This window comes from Papilio machaon, chromosome 6, assembly GCF_912999745.1.
Source record: "Papilio machaon chromosome 6, ilPapMach1.1, whole genome shotgun sequence".
In the NCBI taxonomy this organism is placed as follows: Eukaryota; Metazoa; Arthropoda; class Insecta; order Lepidoptera; family Papilionidae; genus Papilio; species Papilio machaon.
In genome coordinates, this window is record NC_059991.1 from 2,160,961 (window position 1) to 2,173,333 (window position 12,373).

Below are 12,373 nucleotides of genomic sequence, written 5' to 3' on the forward strand. Positions count from 1 at the left end.
ATTATTTTTGTAAAGCTACAAAAAGTTTGATTAATACATTCATTTGTGATGACTGAAATTATTTTAGCACATAATTTTTGTTTAGGAACTATATGGTTAGGTAAAAAAACACATTTTATGGTTCTAAAATATGTCGAATACATGAAATACAAGAAATTCGTCTTAATAAAATTGACCAATACATCAATATTTATTATAAAAAAAAATATTTATTCGCTTCGCTATTGTCTAGCTTATCGCGTTATGTAGCACAGTTCTGACATTAATAACAATGGCGTCCGGTCGTTTTCTCGCGAAGTAGCTTCGCTGGACGCTCATTTTGGCGCCGTATATAAACAGCTCTTTGTTTTTTACCTGCATAGTTATATGTTAGCTATAACAGTGCAACGTGAAATGATATACTGAAATATGTGCAAAATGTGGACCGTAATCAGTGTTTATGTTTTGTGTGTGTGCTATTCTGTTAGGACTCAAGTGATACCTAGCAAGTCTAGAGCGAGCGATGGTGAATTCAATAATGTTAATACAGATGGCTCTTTCGATTTTGGGCAAGTTCTTATTATTTATAATTTTCATCGAGAGGATGTTAGTGGAATAATTTGTTTAATATTTTGAGTTTAATTTAGCTACACTTATATCTTATTATGTTAAATGAAGATTTCTATTTAAAACTTTAATTAATACTTTAATTATTATAACAATTTTAGGTGTATTATGTTATGAAAGTATTTAAAAAATAATTTTATCTAATTAAAAAGTAGCACGCATTTAATTTTCATTGAATTAAAAAAAATATTAAGTGATGATTCAATTTTGTACAGGTACGCAAACAAAGACCGTGGTGGTAGCTACCACCTGGCGAGGGGTAACCAGAATGGCGTGGTGGGCGGCAGGTTTGGAGCTCGGGACCCCGCCAGCGACACTGTCAAAGAGACCATCTATACCGCCGGGCCTAGAGGGTAAAGTGAAGATTATATTAATATAATATATTACACCTTCTATTTAGGAAAACTGAATAAAACCCGAGCGAGTTTCAGCGTTTGTTGTTAATCTGCTTTTGAAAATTATTTTAGTTTAAATTACTTAAGAGTGATATTTAATAACTTTCTGTTATTTTTTGTATAAGAATTATTCTGTAAATCTGCTTGCGTTTTTAGCCGCACCGCAAGTAAGTCACATACGGGTTGTTTTAGAACCAACCTCAACGTGTTAACTTGTTGTCAGTTTTTTTTCTATCAATAACTTTTACACATCGACTATTATAGGTTTCGCGCAAAGGGTCCTAACGTGCACAGACAAATAGACTTGGATCAACGACCTCGGGGCCCTATAGGGAACAAAGATGATCCCTACTTCGACCCTAACGAGGACCCGAGCTATTCCTACAAGTTCGACACGAGAACATACTCGAAAAACGAAAATGCCGACAGTAGGGGCGATGTTAAAGGTTCGTTAAAAGCTTTATCTATTATGCAAATTTTACAAGGAATGTATTTGTGTTAGTAACCGTTTAAGGGTATTTCCACGTACAACCTTATTGAGTTAAAGTCAGACTTAGCTATTTGCTTATGTCTGAATGTAGAATGAACATCAACAAATGTAAATTGAATTTCTTTTATAGTTGTTTTTATTTTTGAAACGTATTAACTTGACCGGCAAACAATATGATAAGATCTGAATTTTTTTCTTTTAATTTTTAATATTAATACGAAATACACATTCGTTATTTTTTAGGCCACTATACATATGTGGATGACGCGGGCGAGCGTCATGACGTAACGTACGTGGCAGGTCGTGACACGGGTTTCCACGTGTCGTCTTCCCATCCGGATAATCCCAGCGTGATAGGCTCGCCTTTCCATCGCGCACCACTAGTGCGGGGCGAGACACGTCCCCGGGGTCGCACCGCAGTCCAACGCGGCTTAGACGGATCTTACAGGTGATAAATTACACTATATTTGTGTTTGTTTATTGACGCCTCTTTTACAACTAAAATGTATGAATACAAAAAAATAGCAAGAGAATAACAAATTACATTGTTATAAACGTTATTCAACATTTACAACGAATTTCAGAAAATGTCTACCTTAAAGAATACCTAGATCTGTGTGTGTGGGTGTTAATTTATATAAGAAAGTTTACTTTTTAATTTTTCTTGGCAGATTTATATCAGCAGGTCCTGATCAGAGAAGATCGGAAAGTAGTGATTCGCAAGGCAATGTAAGAGGGTCGTACACATTTTTAGACGACAAAGGTGTCCAAAGGTTTGTAGATACATTTTTTATCTATTTATAAATCTTTCTACAGTTTTTTCTTCAAGCTTTTGTAAATAACAGATTTTTTAAAGCTTTTTTTTGACATTCAGAACAGTGAACTACATAGCTGGACCCGGAATCGGCTACCGCATTGTGAAGAATAGTAAAGATCCTTTTATCCCCCCATTCTTCCCTACCATACCGAGCTCCTACGACCCTGACTTTGTAAATGGAGCTATCGGGCCTAGCGTAGCCAGTTTTACTCCGGATGAAAGTGCCGGCGAGGATGTGTTTAAAGGTCAGTAATATTTAGCTTCCATTACCAGCCCCAAAAGTCTCATTCTAAGAAATTGAAGACTTCGAAGGTTCCAATTTACGTAGATTTGGTAGATGGTAGATATCAATAAATCAACTTGTATTGCAGGACCAGATGGTTCAGCGGCATCAGGTCATGTTAAACCACCTCCATTCACAACTTCTGATAAAGACAGGCCTAGCAGTAAGCCTGATATCGAAGCAGGTCCTATAAGTAGCAGTGACGAGGGACCCGGGGGAAGTTACAACCAACCTCCTTCTTATAATCAGGGATCAGAAAGTGAAGATGTGAGCTTCGTGGATGAAGATTCAAGCTATGGAGGGCCTCAGCCTACGCAAGGACCAGGTGATAACGTATAGCACTGCTGATGGCATCTGATTGATGTTGGTGATCTTGTTATTTCTATGTTACACTCATTTGTTTTTAATAAGCTAGATATATTTAAATCTTGCAATAAAAATGTTAATCATGATCAAGGTAGAGATAAGTTATGAAATGAAGGATAATAAATTGGATACTTTTGATTGATAGAGAAGAATAATGTTGATAATATAATGCAGTGAATATAGAGACATTATTTGTAACTTATTGGAACTATGAAAACAAGATCACGAGTTTCAATCCCAATAGCACAAAAAGGTTAAAAGTGTGCACAACTGGAATTATATGAACATCTGCTTGATCGCAATAATAAATATTGTACACCGACAAATTGGTTTTTATTACACCAACACCTTACAGCACTGGCACATCGTAAATCATGAGCACAAAGAACTTAGTAATGATTAAACCTTGCAGGCAAACCGTGGCGCCCCACAAGCCATCCATTTAGGCCGACGAAGAGACCTTATGTGCCACTTAAACCTTCACAGACGAATGATAAAGATCATGATAGTGATTTTGAAGGTGAGATTCACGACATAGATTCAGCTGAGTTTGGTGTAAGATTTGATGAACACCAAACGAAACCGGGAACCACGATAATTAAAAATATAGGTAAAAAGTATTTCGGTATACCACCCGGGGTAGCGGTTAGAGCCCATGTACAAAGTATAGATTTGTATCCGTTCGGACCAAAACCAATCTCCCCGTCAGAAGCCATAGAAAATGAATAAAACTAAATGTTGCTGGTGCTGTAAGGTCTAAACAACTTTAGTGATATGTTAAAACGGAAACATTGTTAATAAATATTTTTACATTTTAATGATATTTAATTTATTGAACCCTGCTACAAGTAATTTGTTTCGCATTCTATAATATCGAAAACAATTTATTCCTCATAATTAATAGAAAAGGGACAAAAGGGTTCGCATGGCATAAAACAAAGGACACGTTTAGGTAAAATTTACTATGTCCGGAAGAGATTAAAAGTATTAAATTCCGGCTTAATATCAATTAATTAAACTTAGTCATTTTGTGTAATGAAATGTATGTTGAAAATCTAATTTCATGTAAGTTACATTATTCTAAAATATTGCAAGTAAAAACTATAAGTGTTGTAATAAATACGATTTAAATACTATTATGTCCAATAAGTGATGATAAAACCAGTATATTATCATGTCGCAAACATGATAAATAAAAAAATGAAACTTATTGACTTTAAAAGCGCCTATTAAAATATAAAAGCAATATGCCTGTTAAACTCACTTGCAGCAAACTAGATGTTTGCACACGGCGGTTTTCCAAAGCAAAAAAAGAAAAATGTCTGTTTACTGCAACAAAACGTTTGCAATACAAACTTTGCCATAAATTGTACCGATTTAAATTTTCATTGATTTATTAAACATGCTTGCCAAATGGTGCTTAGGATCCAAGACATATAACATTGTTAGTATGCTGGCGTTTTTCCAAATAAAGTAGTACGTCGACCTTATTACATGTCAGTCATACAAATATGTTACAGTTTCATAAATATAAAGTATGTTGAATATTTTGCACCAAAACTTTTTATAAATATTTTTTATATAAAACTAGCTTTTACCCGCGACTCCGTCCGCGCGGAATAAAAAATAGAAAACGGGGTAAAAATTATCCTATCTCCGTTTCCTGGTTCTAAGCTACCTGCCCACCAATTTTCAGTCAAATCGATTCAGCCGTTCTTGAGTTATAAATAGTGTTACTAACACGACTTTCTTTTATATATATAAAGAGTATGTATGTTTTCTTACAAAGAATAACAATCATGAAAATAGGTTAACACTTTAACTTCATATAAAACGTAACAATTTAAGTCTTTTTAAACTCAGTTCCCACATTTTTGATTGTATAGTAAACAGTACAATATTGTCAGCGTCTTCTTATGGATTTACATTAAAATCAACAATATCGAGAGAAAATCTGTTAAATAACGAAACTGGAAGAATTTTCAACATTTCTGTTGAATAATTCACTGTATTGAATTGGTTATTCAAGAGCTCGTATAGATTTTCCTTCAACAAACTTTCGAGATAAGTTTTTTGTAGATACATGACGTACATAGATTAAAGTTAAGGGTGAACCAGTTGTATATATATGTCAGTCAATAATCGAAAAGAGAACAGTGAAACAAATCTTTGCCGATTTCTTTAAAACTAAACATTCATAATATAACCTCTTTAAATTTTGCTTAAATCATATCTTATTATAAAAAAAATACACATAATATATAAATACAAATTAAAATAAAAAGACAATTATAAGAATTGAAAAGGATTTTAGATTGTATTTCCAGGATTTCTGCAATTCACTTGCTCAATATCCATTAAATACATCTGGTGCAGGCTGTATCTGAGAAAGAATGTTCTTTTATGTGCTGTATGCTTGTGTATTGTATGCTCTGAGCTTGTGTGTTATATGCTCTGTGTTCGAAATCAAATCGGACGCTATCCGCTTGCATGTTTAATTTCTTCTCTCGTTTTCATTTGTACAGTTAAATCTAACTCCATTGGAAAATGAATACTGAATTTTTATTAAGACTCAAGTTGCATGGTTTTATTTTTTAGAGACTCTGATATACAAGGTGTTCTTCTTACTTAAACAAAGTTTAATTGCGTTAATAGTTACAGATTTAATTGCGTTTTGTTTATTGTGTGACTTGTATTTCAGAATCTGTTCTATCGAAACTCAATCCTTAAAATTCTTCACTGTTGCGAAGCTACACAAGGTGTAAGGAAGGTGACATACGCTATATTTTTAAGTACATCAATGTTTAAATTCCACAAGGATAAAGTTGGGGCAACTACTACTTTTTTATAAAGACTTCGATTAAAAGTTCCGATTATTAAAAAAATGTGAGCCGTCATGGGACGCCTGGCAGATGTGAAACATCGTGTGTGTACAAGTAATATGCATAAAAGATAATCGTGGCTATAATAATACCTCAGTATAGCGTGGCGACCGCCACGGCAAGCGTCGCCACGCCAACAATTCGGTTAACAAGTGAGCCTATAGATGTTTCGCATCAAAAACTCATAATACTAATTGCTCAGGATGTAGAAACCACTTGATTAATTATCTTATAAAACATGACTTACAACATCAAACTGGGGAAAGACGTTGTACGAACTTATTAATATTAAAAGCCCTGGAGGATGTTTCTGTTTTAATTCTTTATTTCAGCCGAAACTTCGCAAACAATTACATTAAAATCCAACGTGGCATAACCTTTTTATTAATATTTTGTTGATTAAAGTAACAATGCAATGGAGGACGGAAAGATAAAAAAAAATTAGTAGTCTGTAAAAGAAAACTGCCACAATTTTGATCGTGTAGGCTTTAACGGCTTTCATGTTCCTTTCTCTATAAGTTGTTAAAGTTGACGACTTTGAGTTCTATGAACGTGTACTTTTATAAAATTCAAATTTATCGGATAACACAATGAATATAAATGAGTTAGAAATAATAGTTCGATGAATTACCTTTTGAAAAGTAAAAGAATATTCACATTTATAAAAAAAATTACGTTTTTGATTTAGTGCTTTTCTTTTTTATAATAAAATGACCTTTCTCAAATTGCCTTTATTTTCTAAAGTGTAAAATTCATGATTGAAGTCATAATTTTGAAGTTTATTAGCAGATTATCAAGTACGACTACATATTATAAAGTAAATTAAGTTAATAAACATTAAATATGCTAATTGAAATATCAGAATAGATTTTAAGAAATTAATATCATTGAATTCAAATATCAAAGGAAAATTTATTGAAATAAACTACATGGGGCTAACTAATTATCACAAGGTTTATCTTTAACTCGAACTCTTTCTCGTACCAATTTAAAAGACGGTCAGTGAAAATATATTTTTTATATCTGAACATAAATTCATATGTACTTACTATTTTTCCTTGATATCCCCAAAGAGTCCCTTGCGTAAGACCCTACAATTTGCGAAATAAGCGTGAAGAAATTTTCTACCATCGGACCGTTCATCTATATTTTAAGCGATTCCCGTGGGTATGGGTATAAAAGGAAGTAGGGTTAGTGTGAACAGACCATTAGTTTCATTCTGTATAATAAATGTAAAACGAAAAATGTTATATAACTTTTTTGGTTTAAAAATGAATTATATACGTAGCGTTGTTATGTGTTAGAATTTATACAATTAATAAACTTGAAGTGTCTGTGTAATGGAAAATAAAACATATTTCATAACATGATTTATTAGACGACAATCCAGGATTAAAATTTTCTGTCTATGTCTATGTTACATTTGTTAGGAGGGATCTCCGACTGACCCAATTTTGACCAGACATTGTCTGAAAGGTAACTGATGTGTACGGGAGTAACTTAAGTTTCATTTTTTTTTATCAATTTCGCGCCGGCTGGTACATCGGTGACTAGAGGTCATATGATGATCGTGAATTCTCATTGCCAACACACTTGTAATAAAACATATTATTGACTCTGTAATCTATGTATATAAAAGAAAGTCGTGTTAGTTACACTATTTATAACTCAAGAACGGCTGAATCGATTTGACTGAAAATTGGTAGGCAGGTAGCTTAGAACCAGGAAAAGGACATAGGATAATTTTTACCCCGTTTTTTATTTTTTATTCCGCGCGGACGAAGTCGCGGGTAAAAGCTAGTTTTAAATATAATTAAAGGAATATTTAAATGTTTTTATACAAGTGGTTCGACTATGGAAACCCACAACACGATTCACACCATTTGTCTCCTAAAGTTTGTAAGTATTAAATTTTACATTGAAAATAACAATTTCGTGCTTACATATTCTTTCAGTATAATTAATTATATAAAATCTCGTTACTGAGCTTATAAATTCTAAAAGGTTAATTATCCCTCACAAAGCTTAAAAAAGCTTGCTTCAAAAGTTATTTTTTTTTGTAACTTGGTAGACAGTTTATGAACAAAGCCTGACTTATAAAGGGCAATAACTTAACTAAAAAAGTTTGATAGATTATTTTCTTCATTTAGTTTATTACAATCTTGTCTTATATTTTTTATTGTTTACCAATACAATATGAAGATATGTGAAGTAACTATATATTTTTTTTATTTATCAACCGAGAAAAATACCAGTGGTAGTAAACATGACAATAAAGTGACATTTTTAAAATTAATGCGCAAGAAGTTTTCATTACAAATTATATTATATATCAACTTTTATTTTAGTTTGAATCCGAATAAAACATATTTATTAACTAAAAGTCGAAGGCCAAACTGTTTTATATTTTATCAGCAAATATTTTCTACTGAACTAGTCATTCGCATCGAAAAAGCTTTAACATTTCGATACATTTTTTTACTACAACCAGTTACTTATCACTCTGATTGTATAAAATATTAATAGCTTAAAAGCTCGTAGTGCAGCGTAAATACGACTTCCAATTTTAGTTATTTATGTTTACTGTGTGAATAAAACGTATACTGAAAAAACCGTTTTGTACATTTTATTTATATTGACTAGATTGTAAAAACAATTGCAGTAATTCATTTATAAAACTATAGGAAATAATAAACAAGAGTCAAATATCTATACGTCATGCTATAGCTAGTATGATGTAAAGTTGTTCGTTAAATAAAAGTAAGAGTTAAAAAAACCCAATAAGTAAACTATGAGTTCTTTCAGACTATGTTCTACATCTGTGCCACACAGAAGACAGGCGTCTAGTGGAAGCAATTCCGCGTTTCGTCTGATGAGTGTGGTACCGGAGGCCTAATTTTAATCTTCTTTCCCTTCCCACCTTTTTCTTATTTTTATTAAGGGAAATTGGATTTCGCGGAAGAGGAGACGCATAGGAAAGAGAAATATCCCCTTTCTGTGCGTCCCCATCGCCGTTGATTAAAGGTAGGCAACGCATCTGCATTTGCAGATGTCTATGGGCAACGGTCGCCTCGCTATTTCGGCGAATCCAGGCGGCCGTTTGCTCGTTTGCCACCTTATGATATAAAAAAAAAAAGACAACTAAATATTAAAACTCATTTTAAATTTTGTTTTAGCTTAAGTTCAATAATATTGTAAAATCTAAAATTATATCCAAAAGAAACGGAATTAAATTTAATGCTATCTTACAGCCTGGGGGAGTGTCGTGAGTGGATTTCAAATAAACTTGCAGTATATTGAGTGCTGAGTTTTTGCAGCGAACGTGTTTGAAGACCAAATGAAGAGAATCTTGAGTCTAAGAGAGCAATGTTTATTTCGAAATTTATTGTTAAGACAATAAAAAGATTATTTGCTATAATCAAATTGTAAATTTACTATTTTTTTAGTAACCATTCTAAATTCTAGACTTTGAACCAAACTGAACACGTTTGCTTTAGTACCGATCTCTATTAGGCTAATGTTTTTTATTGTGTGTAATCACGTATGTAATATTTTTACGACAGTTATCTACAATAATCTATCATCAAGTCGCTATGTATAACTTTCAAAGTAAAATAACAGGAAAGAAAATCGAATAGCCTTTAATCCTTTATTGAAACTCAAAACGTATTTCTATCTCAAGTTATAAGCACGCGTGAAGTTTTGTAACATGTAACTTTATGTTTAGATGCTCTAACATAATACCGATCCTATATAAAATTGTTTAAACTTTAGTGAGACTTTATAATAAAATAATTAAGAGCTGCTTAAATCCCTTATGATCGTCCGATGACGGCACCGACTAGTTTCGGAACTGCCGTGGGTCCATCTCAAAATAAAACTCACCCAAAAGATGAACCTCCGACGGGACCTAAACTAGTTGGTGCCGTCACCGGACGATTATACGTGAATCATAATATATTTATTTATATTTATCAAAACTTTAACATCCAAAATAGACTGTTATTTACAAATTGTATTGTTGATAATAACATTTCAATTAGGTTTTTGTGATAGTAATGAAAATATTCAATATGGTGGAATAAAAGGTTAACTCATTTATTAATACAAAAGAAGTATTAAAAATGCAAAATTTTAATCGTGCAATGTTCATTGAAATCGTCACAAGGAGCGCCGACACAGTCATACGTTTTGAATTCCCTGCGGTTTCCTCCGTCGCGTCGGTCGTTTGAAGCGTTTTATAAAGGCATAGTGATGTCCTATCTTTTTTTTAAATATCGATTCGACTAAAATTTATAAGTAAAAAGAATAATTCTCATTTATTTTAATTTTTAAATTGACTTGTAATTTAGTGCAACTAAAAAAAATATGATATTTTTACTTTATTTTATTTATTTAAACTTCAATATTTGTAAGTGCGAAATTACGGCGTGTCACTATTATTTACATATGTATTTCTACATACTTACATATTTGTAGTCTCTAGCAACGAACAGCATTTAAGTATTTCAAACAAAGTACTGGTAAATAAATTATTTGATCTTCATAATTATCGATATAAGCAAATGGCCCATTCACATCACTAGTCAATTAGTGATTGACGCGTCATCACAGTTCGTTTGGTGTGAACTATGAAAAGCGTTTGAAATACTCGTAAATTTGTCTCGTATTTGAATGCTTCTTTTATTTGCAAATAGACAAAAGAAAACTTTATTTACCAACTTATAAAAACGAATTATTTTATTTGAAATTCCATTTTTCTTCGTTCACAATAAAATTCTTTCATTCTTTAAATACATAAAAGAAAGACCTATTTTGCACAGATTTTTTTTTGTAAAAGTAATAAAACCTTTAGGTCAGGGAGATGTCAATGATATTCTAAGGTACAAAATTAAAAATGTCATTCAGAATTATCTTTATATTATCCCAAGAATTTCGAATACTAGAATATGTCCGTAACAACACTTAAAAACTCCGTTGTAGTCAAGCGATATTGGTAAAATACTTGATGCTAATTACTCAAAAGAGAAGTAACGGAAATAACTCAAAAAATCTGAATGCAACTGGTCTAAAGCGGCTTAAAGACGTTTCAAATCCAAGAGTTTAAAAGTTTTCATGTTTTTAACTCACAAAGGGCTTTGTTCTTGTGAAGATGCAGTACGAAGAAAATAATTTAAAGTTATCTCTCTGCTTTCACTAATTTTCACTCTATTATGCTGCAATATGTTTAATAATAAACTTATAAAAATAACTACGTCTAAGATTACTACAGCCAACTTACTTTTACATAACCTTAAGTATTAGACTTAGTTTTAGCCGAATCAACTATTGTCTCCTTCTAACTGATAAATTCGACATAATTGAAACAGAATAATAAAATTTTCTCTTCAAATATTTACAAAGAAAATTCCGCCAATATACTCGTTTCACATTTTCCCTGAAGGATCGTTTACGGAAAGCACTTAATTTTATTACTCTAATCACTGAACCCTCACTCAATTAACGGAAACGGTCTTATCGTGGTTCTGACATCAAAATTCCCATTTAAAACATATTGTTCTCTATTTTGTCAAAGATAATGAAAGGGATTACATTATATTTATACAGAAATGTTGGTCCAAGAAACCAACGATAAAAAATTCAAGAATCAACAGTGTTTTTGTGTTTGCTTCCAAAAACACAAAGTTATTTTTTTCCTCGAACGGCCTTTAAATTAAAAAAAAACACTGCTTTTTCATGTACATTTTAATCTAGCAGTTGCCTGCGACTTTGTCTGCGGGAATTAGAAAAATCTTCTAATAAATATACCTATATCAACAATGGCTTAGTCACCCCTAACTTAGGGTAGGCTCCAAGCCCCTCAGTGGGGATGTATAGTGAGCTGATGATGATAGATAAACAAAAACAATATAATACATACTTTGGAATAATAAAAACGCTAGGAATTTCTTCCATCTTTCAAAGATTTATATTACCTACCCATTATTCACAAAAGCATGGAGTGAGTACAGTTTTTCTTTGAATGGCGGCAAAGCATAAAAGCTCTATTGGATCGCGATATTAAAACGTTTCTCATTTCAATCGGATGAAGGAAATCTCAATGATCTAAATGAAATATTGCTTTCAAGCAAAAACATAGGTTTCATATTTTTTAAAGTTGAATATAAACGAACATTTTATGTTCTAATACAGGTAACATTATTTAGAGATGGATTTAATTTAAATAGAAAAAATAATGAAAGTAAATCATAACAAACTTAGTATAATTCTCCAATGAAAATAGATAGCAATGTATTAATGTTTAACATGAAATATAAATACTGATACTGAATACGGACGTATTCAAATAAGAGATACTTCGCGTACAAGCGAAGATATCCCGTTGGAAATAAAAACGTTATGCAGATAAATTTGTAATTTCCTTTCATAAGGTAGTAAAAAATATCTACGTTGAAAACACAATTTTCATTATATCGACGCCGGAAAGCGTAAACCCTGTAACCCCGAAAGTATGAACTTTACAGGAGAGCAAAA

The 12,373-nt window shown here is 32.1% G+C and overlaps 1 protein-coding gene across 1 annotated transcript; it reads left to right on the forward strand.

Annotated features, from left to right (window-relative positions):
- The first annotated feature begins 297 nt into the window (after positions 1–297).
- LOC106721345 lies at positions 298–3,740 on the forward strand. Its single transcript, XM_014516267.2, has 8 exons — positions 298–548; positions 822–959; positions 1,266–1,447; positions 1,735–1,939; positions 2,163–2,264; positions 2,366–2,553; positions 2,680–2,916; positions 3,370–3,740. Exons 1-8 carry the CDS (start codon positions 409–411, stop codon positions 3,684–3,686), a joined length of 1,509 nt encoding a protein of 502 aa, XP_014371753.2. The 5' UTR covers positions 298–408; the 3' UTR covers positions 3,687–3,740.
- Positions 3,741–12,373: the final 8,633 nt, after the last annotated feature.